Raw genomic sequence first — 24,048 nt, forward strand, 5'->3', positions numbered from 1 at the left:
GTCAACCGCTTATAGATGTCCCGCCTCTTAGCCTATCACGTTCGATGTGTTGGAGCGCTAGCCAATAGAAGCGTGAGTGTTACACAGTGATGTCACCGTGTTCTGGAAGTAAACAAAGGAGTCCAACGGAGGCGTGTCAGGCACTCTTTATATAAAACACTAGAGGAAAGGGTAAACCCCTAAAAGCACAATAGGGCCTCTTTAAATACTTTATCCTGATTATCCTTGCTTCATTGTTTGTCGGAGTGTTGTTTGGTTTTACGTTTAGTCTCCAGTATTAAAGTAAAGAATTTGAAAACTTGATACACTTTGAGTAGTAACATATAAAGCTGAGGCCATATTCACTAACCGTTTCAATGTGTGAACATGTGCATATTTACTGTGATTAAATCTGAGCCGACGTTATCCCCTGGATGCCGTGCCAATAAATCTAAATGGACAAGGGGAAAAGAAAAGAGAGAAAGAACAGAAGAGAGGAGGAGAGAGTTTGACATGGAGAATATGGAGGGTAAGAGGATTGAGGGGGGGGTACGTTTGTTTCGCGTACCAGTCGGAGAAGTGTGTGAAATGTGAACTGTGTGGGTGTGTGTGTGTGTGTGAGAGTAGGGGAGGATCCTCTTGCTCTTAAAGCCGGGTCAGAAATAGAGAGATCTGCAGAGCTGAGAGTGAGAGGCACTGGGAAGGGAACACACACTTTTACTGACTCTTGAACACACACAAACACAAACACACACTCACAGAAACAAAAACAATTGATCTATTGTACACACACACACACACACACACACACACACACACACACACACACACACACACACACACACACACACACACACACACACACACACACACACACACACACACACACAAAAACACAGTTGTCTCACAGACGCATTTTGCTGGACCCTGGACTGACCTCTTACGGATACATCCCTCAGGACTCTGCTTCCCATCATGCACCAGCGGAGCCCCTCCGAGCTCCAGGGGGTCTCAACCCAGCAGGGGGTCTCCACCCAGCAGGGGGTCTCTACCCGAAGGACTACCCAGGACGGAGGCTCATGGAGCTCCAAGCCGAGGAGGGGGTCTGGGTGCCGGTGTCTTTGCCCGCCGAGGACCGCTCCTCTCTGGGCTTGGCTCCTGCTCGGGGCCCTGGTGGTTCCTGGAGCCTGGAGCTTTCTGAACGAGGAGCAGGAGGAGCTGCTGGTGGAGCTTCACAACCACTACAGGGGACAGGTCTCTCCCAGTGCCTCCGCCATGATGCCTCTGGTAAGACGCCGGCATCAGAAAACATTTCATTTTGGAGTTTTAGACCCCAAGCTGACATCAATCAATAGACAGGTGCAGAAAAGATGAGAGGCATATAGAGCTCATTTCCTCCATCGAACATTAGAGGAAGTAACTCTGAGACGTAGGGTCCTCCATCAGCTGCAGGGATCATCTGTGAAGGCATTTGGTTTTTCGATTAACTCAGAATTGACTCTTTTTCAGGTGTGTCTTTGTAAATAGATCCTCATTAAAAAGGGACATCGATGCTTTCTAGAGTTCAAGAAATATTGAATCAATCGGCTCAGTGATTTGAAGCTGACATTTGGTTTTGGTCTTACGCAAGATTTTATTAGTACTGCAAATCATATTCACTAATATATTGTGCACATAAAAAAACACACACATATATTTATATAAACACAGCTGCCATCAGATAGGCAATAAGATATGCAGGGCTTTATAAAGCGAGCATGATAGGCTTAATTAGGGTGATCAATCACATAGATAAGACCCTTATTTTTAAGTATGAAACCACAAAGGAATGGAGTCCAAAGCACCCCATAACATCTCAAGGTCTCTGCAGTGATGATAAAATGGCACATTCTGCAGCTTTTAATTTAAAAGTAGAAGGTTTGAGTCAAAGGTGGGAAAAAAAGAAGATGTTTTAAATGAAACTGTTGACAGTGAACTTCCCCCTGAGTAGTCCGCAGAGGTCAGAAACAGATGCTGCTTTTGAGTAATACTAATCCAATATGTCAGGGTTTGGAGCTCAATGAATCATTGAGTCATTCAGCTTAATTATGTGGGGATGGTCTGAAATCTCCTAACCTCAGCAAGTCGCTCTGCAGGATAAGAAACACGTCTTTGTGTGTGAGGGGGAAATACATATAAGGACTTTGTTGATAACATACAGTATCCTGAATATTGCTTTTAAAGAGGACCTTTTTGACCTGTTATAGGTTTTAGTGCATGTAAATGGTCTCCAGAGGATGAAATCCCTGTGCAGTGTGCGTCCTTTGTTTACTTCCTGAACATACTTACATCACTTTGTAACAGTCACGCTTCTATTGGCTAGCGCTCCAACACATTGTACGTGATAGGCTAAGGGGCGGGACATCTATAAGCAGGTTTACCAATCACAACAGAGCTGGTGAGCTAACCAATCAGAGCAGACTGGGCTCTGGTTTCAGACAGAGGGTGAAAGGAGGTAGCTGCAGCACAGGCAGTATGAGAAACATAAAGAGCTTTTTGAACATTAAAGCATGGAGACATGTCCCAGTAGAGACACTACATACTGATATAGGTCCCCTTTAAATATACCAAATCACAGCATGACTGTATATAGTGTTCCTCAAGATGTAGGGGGTCTTGATGTCGTATTTTGGAGGAGGTTTTGATCAATTTTCAAGAATAATTTACCACAAAATCTTTGAGAAACAAATAGTACCAATCCAAAAATCAAATCAAACTTTATTTGTATAGCCCAATATCACAGAGCGTGTTTCTCTCTGTGGGCTTTACAGATTAAAAACAAACCAAAACATTGTAAATGATGGAGTTACGGAAAATGGGAAGACAAGATAGTGTATATAATACAAATAGAAATGAAATGAGAACAAAAGACATTCAAATTATTCAAATGAAGTCCCATCAAAATAAAATGAATACCAGCTCTAACCGAAGGCTTTGTTAACGCACCGCCTGCAACAACTTGAGATGAGATGTTCTTCTATCACAACGCTCTTAGGACTTATCAACACATACCATTCAAATTTGAATACGCCTAACTAAACCACAAAGTTTAATACAGATTAATAACCAGAAAACATTCACACACGGTACTGAGCCGCCCCTCAATTCATCTGTAGAGCCCCAGCTTTCAGAGGAGGTTCCCCACTTCAGTGTGTGATATATTCATGACCTGCAATCTCCCCCTTAAGACCCCCTTTCCCCCCATGGAAACAACAAAATGACAATGCAACAAGTGAACATATGCAATAAAATGACACTTTTATCACCATAATTAAACTGAAAAGAACACCACTGCCACTTCTGAGAGTGAACCCCAACAGAAAGGAGTCCACACGCTCCTACAAAGATGAAATAATTTGTTTGTTTTTCTCGAAGATGTTCTCGGAGATGTCCCTCTAAATTGTTTTTCTAATTGTCTCCAGCTGTTTCGTTTCTGTGCTGCATTGTGTTGTTGGGAGAACAGTGTCCAAACATTGTGGGGGAAAAGAGAAAGGAGGAGGTAGATACAAAGGAAAGGACACAAGGGAAGAGGAAGTGAACAACAAATAAAACTGTCTTGGTGTTTCGGTTTTTTTTTTTATAGCGTGAAATGATACGCCAAGCAGAATCCCTGGAGCCGATTGTCTGAAACTTGCTTCGTCTTGTTTTAATTATCTTTGTTTGAATCTGTTTTCACGTCCCTAAACATCATCTTATTTCTCTTCACTAGTCAGCTCCCTTTCTTGCACAGGACTTTCACTTTGGTATTACTACTTTTACTTTTAGTCTGAGCATTTAGTCAAAGTTTAAAACCTAACTTTAGTTTATTAACACATCAATTATGACTCCAATTTATTCTGTATACTGAGTTTTAATCTAGACCAACAAAGGCACTCAGCTCTTGGTCCTAAGAACATGTTTCCCCTTGTCATGACATTGCTTCTGACTCCAGTTTGTGACTCTGGGATGGATTTCAGGTGAACTGACGGTCAGATTAAATCTCTGAGTCGGAGCTCGGGCAGGTTGGAGCCGGCGGGTTGTTTTGGTTTGGTCGGTGGACCAGAGAGAAGCTGCAGCTGCTTTAACCCTTTATGGACATGTGACACTGCTTTTAATGTGGATGGCAGAAAATACTTACATTGAGTGTTGATTGAGAATATGACATCTTCCAAGACCTGCATTTATGGAGATGAATGAGCCAGAAGTGGATGCTGAAAGGATTCCTCTTAATCTGAACCTTCATTCTATTTTTCATATCTAGCAGAGATAAGTAATACATCATCTAAAAAGAAAAAGAACATCTCCCACATGAAGAGCTACTCAGTCAGACTCAGCTTGAAACAATCTTTATTCGTGGGACTTTTCAAATAATAAATACCCATCAATGTTTGCGCTGATTGTCCAAAGACTTTCTCTCAATGCATTCCTGTTAGCAAGCTTGTGCAATCCCTCAGAAAACCTGCGTCTGCAAGATGAAATGAAATGAAAGGGACAAACAAAACCACCAACTAAATTAAAAGGAAAGCTAAGAACAGAAGCTAATCTCTTACAGGTGTAGCAACCCAGAGTGATGCCTTGTTTCCCGTGGGGCAAACATGAATTTACGGTCCAGCCCCATTACATTCAGAGCAGATCTGCCCAATGTGGATCTCCTTTTTAATCCTAGAGATTCATTCAGCATGCAAACATCTGTGTGAACAACGTTGTTCATGTGGAAGTCAATTACCGTTGAAAACCCAATGTTAAAAACTAAGTACCAGTGCAGAACCGAGGGCAACATTGGCCCCATAGAGACAGAGTGTCCTGATAATTAATGACATTTTTCCTGTGAAATCTCTCCCCAACTTTTGGTTGAGTTTCATGAACATGCATGTTCCCCTTCAGCATGGATTTAAATAAATGTGCTGAACCTCCTGCTGAATTTTCATCAAGCGCCACGATCAGGTCAACATGTTAATGCAAATAAGGGGTTCTTACAATGTAATGTGGCCCATGCATTAAACTCATCCTGGTATTAGGAGCGGTTATTAACGCACCTGAGAAGCAGCGTTGTAAAATATCATCTCTATAAGTACCACTTTCTTACGGGACTTGAAACGGCGACCCACCGGTTACCAAGCCTGATCTAATGCCATCCTGTGGGTCCAATAATGTGGATTATAACCAAATACCAGCAGGATTAATTAAACTCCCATAAACCTCATCTGGTAAAAATAAATCAGCCAAAGGAAAACTTCCTCTGGCACACAAGTACATGCAACTGGAGGCAATCATCTCCCTGCAGTTTAAACTAAATCTTTATTAATTCCCTCTGAGCAGTACCAGCTTCCTAACGTAAAACGTGTTCTTGTTCAGGTGAGCGGATCGGGATCATCACTTTTAAAAATGGTATAAAGTCATTGAAAAAAGGCCTCAGAAATGCTGAGTAAATTTCAGCCCGAGTTACAGGAACAGACGGGTGTTTCCCTCCGCAGACTCCCTCCGGATTATAACGTAAGTGTCAGAGGAGGAACGCAGTGGGGAAATCATCCCTGACGAGAGACAGGGAGGGAGTCGGCGCTCAGGGTTGAGCAACAAGAGGAGGAGGAGGAGGAGGAGGAGGAGGAGGAGGAGTATTGGGCAAGAGACGAGGAGCACAATGTTTGGATAGAGAGAAATGAAAATTAGGTAGTGAATGAATGAGCACCCAGAGGAATGCGCGTGTTTGTGTTAATACTAGTGTGTGTGTGTGTGTGTGTGTGTGTGTGTGTGTGTGTGTGTGTGTGTGTGTGTGTGTGTGTGTGTGTGTGTGTGTGTTATTCAGGAGAGGTCTCAGCCTGACTCCGCCGGTATGGAAGCCCCACTGGGACATTTCCATATTCATGTTTTTCTTACTGCTTTTCAGCTGGACCAGATATAAAAGAGAGAAAGGTGAGAGACGGAGATTAGGAAATATAAAGAGGGTGAGGAAGAAAAGAGAGGAGGAGGAAGAAAAGAGAGGAGGAGGAAGAAAAGAGAGGAGGAGGAAGGAAGAGAGAGAAGGATGAAAAAGAGAGATGGGTGAGGATGAAGAGAAAGGAAAGGAATAAATAGAGCAAGTAAGAAGAGATGGACGGAGCTGGGAGAGAGGGGAGGTCAGAGTGTTGACCTGTGAGGAAATTACAGATTTTGTTGGCAGAAAACAACATGTCTGAAGAATGTACGTACGACCGGCACAGAGTGAGAGAAGCAGTGTGATGCTCAGATACAACTGCAAGGAAACAGATATGTTTAGGTAAATAAATGCACAAGACAGCAGCAAACAGTCACACGTGACTAATAGAACGTCAGACACTAGCCCGACAGATAAACATATAAACAAAAAGCAAAACGAGACGACAGCCTTTGATAGATTGCATTTCCACCCGTGCCTCATTTGCTGGAAATTAGGTTGATAAGATGCCCATGAAAGTCCTTGTAGCCACTGGGCTTTAACTGATTGAATTAGGATTGCTCAAGTAGCCAGGCATGACACACTGAGTTTTAAGGCAGAGATCCAGCCATGCTTTGCTATATTTTGTCCGAACTGTAACACACTCGGCACAATTAACGAACACGATATGCAACAGAAGGAGGGTCTATAGTGTGCTAATTGTCCAGCAGTGGCTCAGTCAGTAGGGGCTTGGACTGGGAATCGTAGGGTCGCCGGTTCAAGTCCCCAAACAGACATGAAATATGGAAAGTGGACTGCTACTTGGAGAGGTCCCAGTTCACCTCCTAGGCCCTGCTGTGGTGCCCTTGATCAAGGCACCGGACACCTCCAATCCCCCTTCCCATTGCTCCCCGCTGCACAATAGCTGCCCACTGCTCCTAGCACTAGGATGGCTTAAATGCAGAGGACATATTTCACTGTGTGTGCTCTGCTGTGTGCATGTGTGTGACTAATAAAGAGGGTTTCATCCTCCGATTCTATCATCTAATGCAGATCCACTACCAAAGACGCTCTAAAGCTGCAGCGATGCTATGGAATAGTTTACACTTCCCCTAAGAGCTGGCCGTCGAATGTATTCCTATCTCATTTTTCTACGGTGTTCAGCATGATATGATGTCTCTCTTCACTGACAAGAAGTGAGTTAACCTCCTAGGAGCTTATCTAGCTAACCCCAATTCCTGCTGTGTGTTAAAGGCTCTGTCTGAATGTTTTCATCGTTACTGGTCCGACTTGGGTCTTGGATCAGAATATAAGCTTAGTTAAGTTGCAAAAAAAAAGCCACCTTCTCCAGCTTTGGTTAAGTATATGGGCAGATCTGGAGCACCTGAGCCACAACAATAATTAACCTTGACATTTGCCTCAAACTATGCCATGTTGGGTACTTAAATCTGAGGCAATTTGGCCGGCAAAGTTCTTTAAAACACCTTAAATTAGATGTTCTTTTATAATGTATACAATATTCAGAAGCTTCACCTTGACCCTTGCATTTTTTGTTCATTCCTACCATTTATTTATAGAATCAGATTTACACACACAATGAATTTGGTGACTTTGGTGCATGGTGCTTAAACACAGTAAGAGCAATTTAATTGTAAAAATGGAAACAAAACAAAACTTTAGAAAAAAATCTATTTTAAAAAACGATAATAAAATGTTAAAAAATAATTGTTTACCCCAAATATATTTGCACAAGGACTATAGTACAGTAAGGACATGGTAATTCACTCTGAGTATGCAGTACGTGCAGTACATCAGGATTAAAGAGGCAGAGCTGTGCAGTTCAGAGAAATATTGAACCAAAATGTGCAAAATACATTACACATACATGTGACTTCTGCAGTCATTTGTCTGGGGAATGAAGGCCGATTGTAACGTCTCTTACAAAAGACAAAAGCCAGATGTTAGTGGGTGTTAGTGGATACAGGGTCCAGCCAGAGAATGGGCCTAATAGAAAACAGCAGAGAGACACATCTGACCAGTCCAGATCCAACTGGTATGGCATCATGTTGCAATATAAAGAAAGGGGTTTTTGTTGGTTCAGGTATTCAATTACACATTTGAGGTACTTGTACTTCATGCTACTCTTTACTTCTACTTCAATTCAGAGGTAAAAACTCACTGTTACTTATATAAAAACACCTGATATGCTGCTATGACACAATGCAGTACTGTAGTACAAATATACACAGTATTTCAGGTATCTAAATTTGGTCCAACTAGAATATCAAAATGCTTTTTCCTGAACAAAAACAAGATCATTTAATAACCGTAATAATAAAAGACTAGGAAAACTGCATACTGAGTACTTTTGCTTCTGATATTTGAAGTACATTTAACTGATCATATTTATTCCCTTTATAAAATCCTGAAATGGGACATTGTGCAGAAGGAGTACTTTTACTTTTTGTACTATTTCAATGCTAATATATTTGTGTTTTTAAGTTGAAATCAGGACTTTTACTTCTACTGGAGTATTTTAAGACTGTATTTATTGCACTTTTACTTAATTAAAGGATTGAAGTACTTCTTTCAACACTGTTTTTTCCATCACTGGAGGATTTGAACCAGGTCAAGCCGTCCTGCTGGGGTTCAGATTAAAACCAACAGAACACAAACAGCCTGAAACAAAGCGCTGAATAAAAAACACGGCTGCAGGGAAGGAATGTAAAATGGCTCAGCGAGAGAAACTGTAATACTCTGGTCTGATATTTCATCATCTGTACTGTACCCTGCTGATTACTGCAGCTTAGAAACCAGTAACACAAACTCAGGGGAAACGCTTTCTTCCACAGCTGGAGAGAAACTTAGAGTTATATCACAACTCTGTTTCCATCACAGAGGAACTGGAGGGAAGCCTGACGTCAGGAAAAAAAAAACGGAACTGAACCTGCCAGAAGAGAAGATGTGTGGCTCAAACGCCTGACATCAATACCCATTCACAAAACATGGAAGTAAACACATTCAGGTGGACACAATCGATGAATCAAATGAAACTGCATTGAAGTAAACCCCTGGCAGGATCAGTGTGGAACAAAAGCTTCCTTTGTTTGAAAGGGTGAACACAAATCAGATCAGCATCAGGACTAATCACCGGGAGTTTACAGCTCCTGCTCATGATGAAATAATAACTGTAAAGGTCCCCTATGATGCAAAATGCACGTTTTGATGTCATTTATACATAAATATGTATCCCCGGTGTGTAAGGAGACTCACATGATGTCATAACCGAAATGTGGGCTGGCTTTACGTTGAACTCCTGGCACGTCCCGCCCATGTCCCAACCCATCGTCCCCCCTATACAGTTGCAAGCTGAATCCCCTCCGCAGCACCTCTGTGTGTCTGTGTATTCAGCAGGATGTCTGCAGGAGGGACTGAGAGTTGTTGTTTATATAATATTATGTCTCTGTTCTAGTGGGAAACACCGAGAAGGGTTTCAGAAATAATGCTGGATGTGGTTTGGAACATAATATGGGGTTTAATCACGGCAGCGTTTAGCTGAGTTTCTCCGGTAGAAACTTCTCTCTTCAGACAGAGAGATCATGACGCTCCAAAGGGGCGTGGCCAGCTTCAGCACTTCAGGAACAGGGCTGAAATAGAGGGGTATGAGGCATGCTACAATGGGGGATTTGTTTGGTATTTTGAGCAGAACACTTCACAGACATTGGATAGATATTGCCCTACAACATATTGTTGAAATATAGCGTAATAGGAGACCTTTAAGAACCTATTCTGTAAAAAGGGACATTATTTGTTCAGAATTTGTTTTCAATAACACTTGTAAAGATGAAGGCTCTTGTGATGTTATCGACACACAACCAGGGAGATATTTGTTGGAATATAATAAGTACAATTTGAAAATACATCAGGTTTCTTCTTATTTAGTCAATGCTGATTAAGAGCAAACCGTAAATGAGTCCCTCATCTCAATAAGTAGTTTCAAACTAAATTTAAAGAGGACATATTCTGCTCCTTTTCAGGTGTATATCAGTATGTAGTGTCTCTCCTGGGACATGTCTCCATGCTTTAATGTTCAGAAAGCTCTTTATTTTTCTCATACTGTCTGTGCTGCAGCTCCTCTTTCCACCCTCTGTCTGAAACCAGAGCCCAGTCTGCTCTGATTGGTTAGCTGGCCGGCTCTGTTGTGATTGGTAACCGGGACGGAGATGTCCCGCCGTCTATCACGTACAATGTGTTGGAGCGCTAGCCAATAGAAGCAAGACTGTTATATAGTGATGTCACCATGTTCCTGAAGTAAAAAAGGATTCCAATGGAGGCGTTTATATCTGTAAGGAAAATGACTGTCAATGACTTTTCTGATGAGACAAAGATAAACAAAAATCACCTGTTCAAAGACCGGATGACCCCCAGTGTGGACAAAAGAGCTGACATGGTGTGTGTGTGTGTGTGGGTGTGTGTGTGGGTGTGGGTGTGTGTGTGTTACACGACCGCATGCATGACCCATAAGTCATAACACAGTCCAGATGTTGAGAGCCTGGAGAGAGACAGGAATGTGAAGGAGACCCCTGACTATTGTTTGTGTTGTGTGTCATAACTGAACAAATAAACACACACACACACTCCTCAAACACACACACACACACACACACAAACACCCGGTCCCGTTGTTCATTCTTTGTGTATCTAAGCAACAGTGACTCAGACCACGAGATGGAAATAAGTGGAGTAAAAGACGTCAATCTGTTCTCTCTCATCAGGAAACACATTGATTTCTGCTGAACGTGTAAACCTTTCAAATCACAAATACACATATTAAAGATTCACTATATTTCCAAAACCGCTGCTCACTGTAGTTTCTATCAAACAAACTGAAGGACATCCTTTGTTGGGGACAGGTTTCAGCGACAGATTAATTTTGGTGATTTACAGTGTGGCTCATGCTGGTGTCTTATAGTTTTTGAACAATTAAGGAGATCTATGGCAGAGAAGACGATACCAGACTTGACACACACACACACACACACACACACACACACACACACACACACACACACACACACACACACACACACACACACACACACACACACACACACACACACACACACACACACACACACACACACACACACACACACACCTATTTCCGAGACATTATAATTATTCCATTTTTTTTGTGCCGTTTTCTCCAATCTTAAATTAATCAAAATGTACAAAATGATTAGGCATGTAAACTATATACACGTTTATGTATTGTTGGAGCTACATATTGATTTGATATTCAATGGTTAATATATATTTTCAAATAAATATATTATTTTATTGTTTATGCTTTTATTTTGAAGGCGGTTTTGGGCACCTACTGATTATTCTATATTTGGGATTGGCCACCAGACCAGAATGTTTTTTTTTACCAGGATCATTGGAAATGTTCAGGAGGAACACGTTTCTACGTCACCTGCACATTGATCTTCTGCTTATTCTATTTATTTGTCTTTTAGAGTTTTTTCTTCAACTTGTAAAATACACAAAGCCCTCGGGACGCAGGAAAAAAAAGTCCTGCATGATTAAATGATTTGACTCAGTATTTTGCAGCATTGATGCGTGGATATTTTCTGCAGGCAGGCAGTCCTTTAGTCTGTGTTTGTTTCAGTGTGTCAGAGAGAAATAAACATCAGTAAACAGGATCAGCACAAGAAAAACATCCTAATCCACAGCAGAACGCTCACCAGACAATCAGTGTGCGACTTCTCACTTTGTTTGTAGTCCTTTTATTCCCTGTAAATTCGATCCTGGTCCTCTGTTTGAAACCTTTGAAAATAATAGTTTTGAATTGAAATGGCAGCAAAATCCAAGCTGAAACCAATTTTGCAAACGAAGGCTTGTTAACAAACAGCTAATTAGAAGCCATGAGCTACACCTGTGCCTTTTCCGCGCTGAAATGTCAAAATGGCCGTGTGAAGAGGGTCTAATCTGTCCTATTGTTACATCACAGCAACATGTAAACTCCCTTTGTTCTCAGTCATTCATTTAAGTCATTTCTTTTATTCTGCAAATAGTGTACAGGGTTTATTGTGCCACTCTTTCTACGTAACACAACACGTTGTTTGGTTAGACATCTTTCACCATGGAAGTTACACCATCCTGCACGACGGGAAGTTAAAACGAACCCCAGGATGGAGACGAGTCAGGGTCAGAGCTGCAGTCGTGGAGCATGCTTTGTCATAGAATCACTTCCTGGTTTTATCTGCAAAGGAAACAGACTGAAGAGTAACGTGTTTTTATGAAGCGCGTTTTGTTAAATGACAGTGATGATTTCCTGCGTGATACGACCGAGTCAGCGTCAAACACAATGTGGTGTTGATACATCCAAATGTTTCTTTACTTTCCTTTTTCCTGCATCTCTTCGGCACATTTCCTTGATATGATATTAAATGTCACATGATTTCCAACAACGTTTTCATCAGTAGACTTCTCACACCAAACATCCATCTTAAATAGGACGTATCCTGCTCATTTTCAGGTTTCATGTTAGTATTTTGTTCTCCTACTGGGACGTGTCTCCATGCTTTAGCGTTCAGAAAGCTGTTTTTTCCCCCCCTCACACCTCTTTTCACCCTCTGTCTGAAACCAGAGCCCAGTCTGCTCTGATTGGTTTGCTGGTCGACTCTGTTGTGATTGGTTAGATCGCTTACAGATGTCCCGCCCCTTAGCCTATCACGCACAATGTGTTGGAGCGCAAGCCAATAGAAGCTGGGATGTTACATAGTGATGTCACAATGTTCCTGAAGTAAACAAAGGAGAGAAACTCCCTCTGGAGGGAGCACATGGATTTTAGCTTTTGCAGACCATTGACATGCACTAAAACCCAACAAACTACAGGAAAGGCAAAACCCCAAAAAGCACAGTAGGGTTAAATGTCTCATAACCATTCATTAATAGTGTGTTTACTGAATCGGCTGAAGTCAGCACCAAAGATCTTATATCTTCCATAATATAGAGACATGAAACCTACGATACAATAATAAAACACGGCTCAACTTTGAGTGTTCCTCGAGAAGCCATAAATCAAATCAAAAACAGCTTCACAACAACATCATCACGCTAATCAGAGCCAGGTTTGAAAAGAAAAGACAGCTGGGGTTTTAACTACAAAGAAAATCAGTAAAATATCATGTAAAATCATTCAGTGCACGTAGGAGTTATGTAACTCCCTGTGTTAACATGCACACACCTGAAGCTCTGATAGAGTGCACGTAAAGAGTGCTGGATCATCTGAAACACGACATGTTTTTACAGTAAAGCATCTGCTCTCAGCTGTGTGTGTGTGTGGGTGTGTGTGTGTGTGTGTGTCTTGTTTTCACAAAATTATTCAGTAAACTTTGAGAAAACTTTCTTTGAGGCCGTTCAAGATTTACGATCTTTAAGACCCGCAGGAAGATTTGACCTCTGGTAACGCTGCGTTCAATTATAAATTGGACGTGGGATTTTATGCTCTCTAATTGGCGGGAGAAAAAAACGTCGTAGTGAGACATTTTCTGTGAGTATGTGACGCACATTTTAAATTCCTGCTTTATGTTTACACCACAAGTTCGCTGCGCCAGAGATGTTCTGAAAAATGGTGGTCCTGCAACACGATTAACATTTTTAGAGAAACATTTCCAGATTTTTGTAGCAATTGTTCTCTTTCCTTTCTTTGGGCAGAAATGGGACGCGAACCTGAAGGTGATCGCGGAGGGTTACGCTGCTAAATGCATCTGGAACCACAACCCAGACCTGGAGGACACCGGAGAAAATCTGTTCGCCGGCACCGGGGCGCTGGACCTCCGAGAAGCTCTGGAGAAATGGTTTCTGGGTAAGTGCAGTCGACCAAACTCCATATTGGAAGGACCACCGTTGCACTAATTTCCTTCAGTATCCAAACTTCTACATCCACAGAAAACAGAGAGACACAGTCAGATCCTAATGAGAGAGAGAGAGGAACATTTACAGATATTTCTTCTGAGGAGTCGGTGGAGACCAAAATCAGAGCAAAAATAGGAGTGCATTTTGGACAAATCAGACGGACACAAAAAAAACAGGAGTAAAATACTACATTTTATGATGGACAAAGTTCATTTAGCTGACACTGCTCTTGAATCAAACAGAGCCTGTGTTATTGTTCAGGGCTTTTCCAAATATAATGGCACAGTCACACACCACAATATGTTAATATTCGCCTCCTGTTCACTTCCACTTTTTACGGGTTATACAGGTTTTTGGTATATTTTTGTATCTTTTAAGGCAAATTACTAAAAGACAATAAAATATTAGTGATAAAAAAAGACTACCTGAAATTAACCCCAGTACTTCCATTCAGTTCATCTAACAGGGAGATATTGTACTTATTCATCACAACATTTCATTTGACTGCTGGTTACTCTGTATATTTAATATTTGACTATAGTTCTACAACTGACTCAATAACATCCACAAATCATCTTAAATACTGCTTAAAGTGTAGGTAGGTTGATGCATCAGTTAAACAAATGAGATAATATAATATAATATACAGTATATGTTATAATTCTGTCATGGGACCTTTCTGCATCCAATACTCAAGATATGTAAGGTTGCTTCAATGAGTTAATTCACATTTATTATTTATAATGTATTGCAATGTGATTGAATCCCGCAGAATATCTGGAGTATGACTTCCAAAACAACAGCTGTACTGAAGACAAGCTGTGTGGACACTACACACAGGTCCGATATACAAACACACATATTTATACACCGGTTGTATCTATACGCCTGTCCTTAACACTGTGTGTGTGTGTGTGTGTGTGTGTGTGTGTGTGTGTGTGTGTGTGTGTGTGTGTGTGTGTGTGTGTGTGTGTTACAGATGGTCTGGGCAGACACACACAGGGTCGGCTGTGCTTTCCACTTCTGTAACAACATGGAGGGTCTGAACTGGGAGAGAGCCTCATTCCTCGTCTGCAACTACTACCCACCGTCAGTACTACTGCAAATACTACTACTACTACTACTACTACCTACTACTACTAATATTACTACTACTACTACTACTACTACTACTACAACTACTACAACTACCTACTACTACTAATATTACTACTACTACTACTACTACAACTACTACAACTACCTACTACTACTACTACTACTACTACTACTACTACTACTACAACTACTACAACTACCTACTACTACTAATATTACTACTACTACTACTACTACTACTACCCAACGTCAGTACCACTGCAAATACTACTACTACTACTACTACTACTACTACTACAACTACTACTACTACTAATACTACTACTACTACAACTACTACAACTACCTACTACTACTACTACTACTACTACCCAACGTCAGTACTACTGCATATACTACTACTACTACAACTACTACAACTACCTACTACTACTAATATTACTACTACTACTACTACTACTACTACCCAACATCAGTACTACTGCATATACTACTACTACTACTACTACTACTACAACAACTACCTACTACTACTACTACTACTAATACTACTACCCAACGTCAGTACTACTGCATATACTACTACAACAACTACCTACTACTACTACTACCTACTACTACTAATACTACTACCCAACGTCAGTACTACTGCATATACTACTACAACAACTACCTACTACTACTACTACTACTACAACTACTACAACTACCTACTACTACAACTACTACAACTACCTACTACTACTACTACTAATACTACTACTACTACTACTACTGCTGCTACCCCTACAGTATACAGGATGTCACTCATACTGCAGCCGCAGTATCTAACAGTACCAGTGTTAGTGTTAGAGCTCCCCCTTGTGGACAGTCCTTCTTCTTGCAGTGTGTCTGTGTTCATTTAATTGTTATACTAAACTTTCTATAGGTTTTAATAAAGTTAAGTGTCATGATATAAAGGCATAATGTATGTGTGTGATAATTGTGGCTTAAATGTGTCCTCAGAGGGAACTATGAGGACGAAAGGCCGTATGTTGAGGGTGAATGGTGCTCCAGCTGTCCTGGAAACTTCCAGAAATGTGAAAACAACCTCTGTGGTAAGATATAGGAACTGCTGCTGCTTCAGGAACAAAAACACACATATTGTCCCCCAGACTGTGGTGCAAAAATCACATTCCTAAAGTCTAAATTAGGCTCAGTTCTGTCCTGGTGAGTGCAGCAGGATTTAAGTCCATTTCATTAAATGCTCCGGCATAAAGTAGTCCTTTAATAAATGAGCTCATCATCACAATGCTTCTTTACCTAAATATTAAATATTTATTTCTGTTGTTTGTTTTATAGTTGCTGACACCGACGAAGAAGAGGATGGGGATGATGATGACGATGAAGGGGGGACAGTTTTTCCTCCCGAGGCTACATCTGAACCCTTCCTCCAGCCTGAAGACGGGGACGAGGGGGACGTGGCTCCTGCTACTCTAGCAACACCCTATGACCACCCTGGAGATGAGGAAGACGAGGAAGAGGAGGAGGATGCTGCTTCTCCGGCAACAGCTGCCCCTTATGAGCAGCCTGACACCACCACCAGTACTCCCAGTATTACCACTACTTCTTATTGGGACTCTGAGGACAACCCACCAAATACCCCTGCCCCGGGCACAACCCCTGCAGAAACCCCCTCAACAACACCAGAAGACGAGGAGATTGAAGAACACATGGAGGAAGAGGAAATGGGAAAAAGGGAGGAAAAAGCGGAGAGGGACGTAACGCAAGAAAGTTACAAAAAGAGGAAAGATTTGATTTCTGGTTCTGATTCACTGTCCTCACCTCCACTCCTGTTAGCATTTCTGATTGGGATCCTGACTCTGAAGCTGTGAGGAGGAGGAGGAGGAGGAGGAGGAGGAGGAGGAGGAGGAGGAGGAGGATACATCACCTCCCCATGCCTGTGTTGACTGCACATTACCTTGTTAACCCGCCCTGTGGTAACAAACACTTTCCCACCCCTCCCCCCCAGCTGAGTAATATGGGTTGATTAATAACAGCTGCCACAAAACCTGCAGGTAGTCTGACCTGAGATCTGGGTCGAATAACGAGAGCATAACCTGCTTCAACCTGCTTGGAAAAGAAAACATATTAAATACAAATGAGTGAGAATAACTAAATATGGTGTGATCATTTAGAGGAAACTTTATTTTAGTTTGGAGGTTTTTTTTAGACTGTATGAAAGAAAAACGGAGGTTTGTGATTAATGTTTATCTTCTCCTATCTCACGAAATACTTCTGTTTTGACAGTGGGTCAGTATACACTCATTTTACGCGTAGTGATTTAAAAAAAATAAACTTCCAACATAGTTTCAAGTCATTTTTAGGATTATATACACCACAGTTCTACTTTGAGGTTACAATAAGTATTAATAGAATCTGAGATTTAGGCCATAAATCTGAGAATGAAGTCAGAATTCCAAGTTTTAAGTCAGAGTTTAAACAGAAAGTCAGAATTTTGACAAAAAAGTCAGAATTCAGGAAAAAAGTCAACATTAAAGTTTTTTCTGAAAATCCCCCCAAAAAGTCTGAATTTCGAAACACAAGTCATACTAAAAATAAAAATAGAATTCTGAGAAAAAAGTCAAAATTTTAAAACAAAAGTCAGAATTCTGGAAAAATGTGATTTCCCCAAGATTGAAGTCAGAATTCGCTTTTGGTCATAACTCAGGAAAATGTACATGTGGCCATAAGCCTGCATTAGTAGACTTGATGCAGAGTCCTGCAATGAGGCTATCTGTTGCCATTCGTTTCCAGTGTTTATGCTAAGCTAGGCTCATCATATCCCACAACCTAAATTAGGTCAGTCACCACGGAATAGATTTTCTCATTTACTACAAATTGGTACTTTTCAATTGACGGTCTGAAAACCATCATTGCTCATCGTGAAGTGTTTGGTTGCACAAAATAACGACTAAACACTCAAACGGTCTGATGCTGCACAAAGCTTTTCAACCACATATATACAGAGCTGTAGAGTCTCTGTAATAAAAAACAAAAGAGGGTTTAAGTGCTCTTAAGAGAGGTCACTCAGTGAATAGAAGTAGACCCTCAGATCTCCTCCTCATGTTTGAATACACAGCATCATCTCATGTGGAAAAACCACTGTAAAAATAAAGTTAAAGCAATATTCTGTAAATGTGTTTAGGGTTTAGTGAATGCAGGAGAAATGACGGTTGTGTTTTCACTTTGACGACCCTGCTTCTTCTTCTTCTCTTTACAGTACATGTATCTACTGTGCATCATTTACTGGAAACTACAACTGGACAGAGTCATTTAATATTTTACATCTCTGTTACACTGTCTTTCAAACAGGAAGTTACCATAACTATCTTTAATCATGTTAGTAAGAAATGCTGTAAATGTCTGTATATAGGATTAATAAAGAATTACACCTTATTCCTTCTTTTTCACATTTTATGGTACGTTGTTCTTTTGATCTTTGCAGTTTATGTCAAATTATTATGAGCTATCTCTTTCTTTCCTCATGAAACTTGTGCTGTGTTTGAAAATCAAAGTGGACAAACGATGAAGGTATTTCACTTGCGTATTTCAGTAAATCTAAAAACAACAAAATATACTTAAACCACTAAACGTTCAAGTCCTCATTATGCTGAACGAACAGCTTCATGTCAAATGAAGTCATGTTATAGTAGGAGCTGTATACATTTAATATCAATCTAAATGTGCAAGCAGCTAAAGTATTATACTATTCATCAAACTATTGAATCTGTTAAAGTACTTTTAATGGAAAAACAGCAGTATTTCAGTGTCTCTTATTTGGAGATTTCCTGCATTTCTGTTTTATATCACGTTGAACGGAATATCTTCGGGTTTCAGGCTGACAAAGTAAGGCATTTAAAGACTGAAATTGTGCGTTTTTTGGGACATTTTAAAAACTAAACCATTAACTGATTAATCTTCAAAAATATTGGCATCGTAAATAATAATGAAAATAACTGTTAATTGTAATCCTTCTCATAAAATGGAGTAGATGTTTCCTGAGCCGTGGAAATAAAAGGCAGACAGGTGAAGAGGCTTTGAGATGCACAGATACCCAGCAGTGGATCAGTCAGTAGGGGCGTGCACTGGAATCGTAGGTAATCAGTCAGTAGGGGCGTGCACTGGGAATCGTAGGGTCGCCGTTTCAAGTCGCCAAACAGACTTGAAATATGGAACGATATGAGAGGTCAGAGGAGAGAGAGAGAGAGACTGGAAGTGAAGGAGAAAGAAGAGTTGAAATATTTATTGCTAACTGCTCTCAGGCTATTTCTGGTGCTACGTTACAGCATAACGGCATACAACTGTGTGTGTGTGTGTGTGTGTGTGTGTGTGTGTGTGTGTGTGTGTGTGTGTGTGTGTGTGTGTGTGTGTGTGTGTGTGTGTGTGTGTGTGTGTGTGTGTGTGTGTGTGTGTGTGTGTGTGTGTGTGTGTGTGTGTGTGTTGCATGCAGCTCTTCCCTGCAGCCTCTCTGTTCTTCTGTTAAAAATATTTTGCTGATTGTTCTTCTCTCTGGTAACTCTCTATGGTCTTTCTCTCTCTGTCTCCTCTATTATTGCTTCTTAATTTCACTTGCAGACGAGTGTGTGTGTGTGTGTGTGTGTGTGTGTGTGTGTGTGTGTGTGTGTATGTGTTAATGTGTGGCTGATTTGAAAATGGTAATGGCTTTCTGGGTGATGAGAAAGTGCCATATTTAAAAAATGACTTCCTTTTGCGGTCACAATTTCATTACATAACACACAAACAAAACTGTTGATTTGACAAAAAAAAGAGAGAGATGTCTTTTTGTGTTTTGGAGAGAAACTCCTTCGGGAGGGAAGACGGGGATTTTAGCCTTTGCAGACCATTTACGTGCACTAAAAACTATTGAACACACTACACGAAAGGGAAAACACCCAAAAGCCTAATAAGGCCAATGTTGAGAGAAGAAGCTTCACTCTGCAGCGTCAGCGTTTTTAATAGTTACAATACTCCCACTGCAGTGGACACACAGTGAACCACAACACCAACAACCTTCCTCCAGGCAGAGTGTGTGTTCCTACTGAAAGACAAAATGTCAGAGGAGGGACAGTCGAGAGAGGAAAGAGGGAGAGAGAGAGAGAGAGAAATAGCTAGAGAGAGAAAGAAAAAGAGTTGGATGTAGAGAAAGAGAAGATAGATATTGATTAGTTATGATTCACTAAGAAGAAGAAGAAGAAGAAGATGAAGATGAAGATGAAGAAGAAGAAGAAGAAGAAGAAGAAGAAGAAGAAGAAGAAGAAGAAGAAGAAGAAGAAGAAGAAGAAGAAGAAGAAGAAGAAGAAGAAGAAGAAGAAGAAGAAGAAGAAGAAGAAGAAGAAGAAGAAGAAGAAGAAGAGATGAGTCAGAGAAGGACAGTTTAAAAAACGAACTATCATGTTGGAGAGACAGTCAGAGCACAGTAGAGGAGAGTGAGTGAAGGAGAAACACAGAAAGAGGAACGGTCATTGAAGCCAGACAGAATTAAAAGTGACATGGCCTCTGGCTGCCCCGGGTTTCCTCCTCTCTTTATTCCCTCTCCATCGCTTCGCCACTACTTTACTCTCCTCTTTTCTCTCTGGGGGTCCTTGGTTTTTCTTTCTGATGGTGGATGAAATGTCTCCGCGGCTGGGTATGTTGTCTCAAACAGGCCAATTAAATAAATTGACTTTGATGGTACAGTACATTTTCAGTTTTTTATGTCCGATATTGTATTTAAAAGTGAACAAAGTAAAGAAAACGAAGATCAGAAGAGGCTCTATGATGCTTTTGGGGGTTTTCCTTTCCTGTAGTTTGTAATATAAGTTTGAGTGCATGTAAATGGTCTGAAAACGCCTCCATTGGACTACTTTGTTTACTTCTAAATAGTGACATCACTACGGAACACTTCTTTTGTAATACATTGTACGTGATAGGATAAGGGGGCGGGACATCTCTAAGCGATTGACCAATCACAGGCCAGCTAACCTGATTAGGAGCATAATAGGGCGCCTTTAAGTTTAGCTCAGAATGTGTGCAACTTATTTTGATTTCACTGAGTGTGTTCACAGTTCTGCTTCTGGGTTTGTATGTTCATATGTAGGCTTGTCTCCCTGAAGTCAGTGGAGTTTAAACTGACTGATATAACTCTCTTTATCCTCCTCTCACTCTTCTGTAATCAACCCTCGTTCTTCTCTCATCACAAAAACAATTATTGTCATCATCCTGATAAATTAATGGAGCAATTTGATCATTTTCAAGACTTCCTGTAAGACTGTAAATCAGGTCAGATGAATCTATTTGATTTAATCTCCTCGTGGTTTAAAAGGCAGACTCGATTTCTTACTGAAAAGACTCCTGTTCTGTTTGAGAGATGGTGCAAAATGTATATCAATTCATAGATTAGCCCCCCTTCTTTATGCTTCTTTTAAATCATTGACTCCTATTGACTAAAGATCCAAAATAAAGTTACTCAGAATCTAATCTCCCAGATTTCACTCGTCGGGACGATAAAGACAAACACAGTGCTGCATGAATGCACGGAATAAAAGCCAAATGCTTGACTTACAAAAGGCAGACTGTTATGAAAGGCTTTCAAGATGATGCCGAAAATAAACCCTCGTTAAGAGTGTTCTCTTACCTTGTCTGCGTGCCTATTAAATAAAAGCGCTGATTAATAATCATCCTGTTAGCGGCACATAATAGACAATCAGCCACTTGGAGCTGTGTATAAATTATACACTGTGAGGTTAAAGCAAAGCTCAGGAGATTCATTTTGTATAATTGATGTTTTAACAATCAACGGCTCACATCTTTACCCCTTAAATACATTCCTCTATGTACAAGTTATTCAAACACCTGCAGTTAAATCCTGTCGAACACAAATCCTCACTTTTATTCTAAATGTCACATGATGCTTAAAGTCTTACTTATAAATAATTGTGTGCACAGTTTAGAAATGTGTTTACAGATTTTCAGATCATTTCTTCACCAAATGACCCTCTTGGGGCCCCGTAGTTTAGGGTTGGAGTGAATAAATTACCCTAATATCCGAAGCCAGTTGTTCATTAAACCTGAAACACTCTAGCAGAAATCAATATATTCTTAGAGTTTTAAAAATGTATTCCTATATTTTAGTTTCATTGAGACACATGTCACTTAGGATGAATGAAAATATAGAATTTAATCAAATTAACCGATTATTTTTACACCCAGGATTGACCTAAATACACAGCACTATTAACATTAGCAGCCACGTGTGTGCAAGCACTCACAGCGTTACTGATGGATAAAATGTCTCTTATTTAACATGGAAATCGCACATGTCATCAACCCTGAGCGACACACACACACGCACGCATACACACACACACACACACACACACACACACACACACACACACATATAATAGCAGCATCAGTCGTGGCTGGGGGCACAAAAGGAGAAGCGCAGGAGGAGGAAGGCATTTTGAGACAGATGGTGACGAGAGAAAAAGGCAGAGTTAAGAAACAGAGACGGGAGGAAAAAAGGAGGGTGGATACAAAATAAAGCAAGAGAGAGAGAGACAGAGAGAGAGATAGGTGAAGGAGAGAAAAACCCTGAATGGATGTTTGAACTGAAGCTGCTCTCAGCCAATCAGAGACTCCACCTCCCTCTTTCTCGCATCCGGGCTCTGTGATTGGCCGACGGGAGCAGAGCTGTAGAGATACAGAGAGAAAGAGAGAGAGGAGTGAGAGAGACAGGAGAATAAGAAAGGAGAAGAAACTGTCAGATGAGGAAGGCTATTCTCTCACCTCCTCCTCCTCCTCTTCCTCCTCCTCCTCCTCTTCCTCTCTTAATCTCTCTCAGTTTCTCAGTAGTCTCTCTGCCACTCTCTCTGCTCCTGCTTTTCGCTCGCCTGTGTTTATTCCTGATTCCTGAGGAGAGACAGAGAGGTTTAATGCGATGGACCTGCTGCCCACCGACTGCTATTACTGCTGCTGTTTACACCACGGCATCATGGGAGCTGTAGTCTCCTCTGCAGCTTGGCAGGACAGCTGATTATCCAGGGATTGTGGGTCATCAGAGTTTGGAGATGTGAGCTGGTGGACAAACAAGGCTCCTCAAACTATCTGTCTTTCTATTATCTTGCTCTCTTTTGGACTCTTCTCTCCTCTTCATCGTTCCTTCTCACCTATTCCCCTCTTTATTTGATCCTTTATCCCTCCATTTTTTTATCCTCTTCTCACTGTCCTTCTAATTTGTATCTGCCGAGGAAAAGGGAAAAGTCAGAATGGGTTGTCGTCTCACCAAGACCAAGGTGAGTGACCTTCTGCACGTGTGTGTGTTTTGGAGTGTGTGTGAGAGAGAAAGTGGGAGGGAATGATGGAGAGTGGGAGTAAGACAGAAACAAAAGGGGGAGAAGAGGAGACTGATAATGACATGTGATGGTTGTTGAGACGACCTGCCCTCTGTTAGATCACTGTAGACATGCAACACACACACACACACACACACACACACACACACACACACACACACACACACACACACACACACACACACACACACACACACACACACACACACACACACACACACACACACACACACACACACACACACACACACACACACACACACACACACAACCCAGATCCTATGCTGACCCTAACCCTTTCCCCATCATAAGGTCAACATGTCAAAGTTAGTGCTGACTCACATGTTAGCATGCTAACACGCTGAACATTAAACCAGCTAGCCATTAGCACGTTAGCATGTCATTGAGGGAATACTAGCATGCTAATGTTAGCATTTAGCTCAATGCGAGGGTGTCTAAGTATAACAAAGCTGTTAGCATTGCTTGAGACTTTTACTTTGACGTATGGCTGTACATGCTGCATTACCCATGAGCCTCAGCGGTCACTTCTACGTAGGAGAAGATGATGCAAAGTAGGTATAGCAACAGTTGTTAAAACTTTCTCTTTCTCTTGGTGGAGTTTTTTCTATATTTGAAGCGTGGGAGGGAGGACACTCTGAGGCAAATGAGACGTTGGCAGATACAAATAAAACTCATTTGACTTGCAAACTCAGAAAGCATTTGTTGTTGTACTGGGAGCAAACCACAGCTGAGTATTTGGTTATC

The 24,048-nt window shown here is 41.1% G+C and overlaps 1 protein-coding gene across 1 annotated transcript; it reads left to right on the top strand.

Annotated features, from left to right (window-relative positions):
• The first annotated feature begins 655 nt into the window (after positions 1–655).
• LOC134869790 (peptidase inhibitor 16-like) lies at positions 656–18,346 on the top strand. Its single transcript, XM_063891696.1, has 6 exons — positions 656–1,266; positions 13,610–13,760; positions 14,583–14,650; positions 14,790–14,899; positions 15,914–16,005; positions 16,250–18,346. The coding sequence occupies exons 1-6, from the start codon at positions 955–957 to the stop codon at positions 16,780–16,782; spliced, it is 1,266 nt and encodes a 421-aa protein (XP_063747766.1). The 5' UTR covers positions 656–954; the 3' UTR covers positions 16,783–18,346.
• The last annotated feature ends 5,702 nt before the right edge of the window (positions 18,347–24,048 follow it).

The sequence above is a fragment of the Eleginops maclovinus genome, chromosome 1, assembly GCF_036324505.1.
Source record: "Eleginops maclovinus isolate JMC-PN-2008 ecotype Puerto Natales chromosome 1, JC_Emac_rtc_rv5, whole genome shotgun sequence".
NCBI classification, from domain to species: Eukaryota; Metazoa; Chordata; class Actinopteri; order Perciformes; family Eleginopidae; genus Eleginops; species Eleginops maclovinus.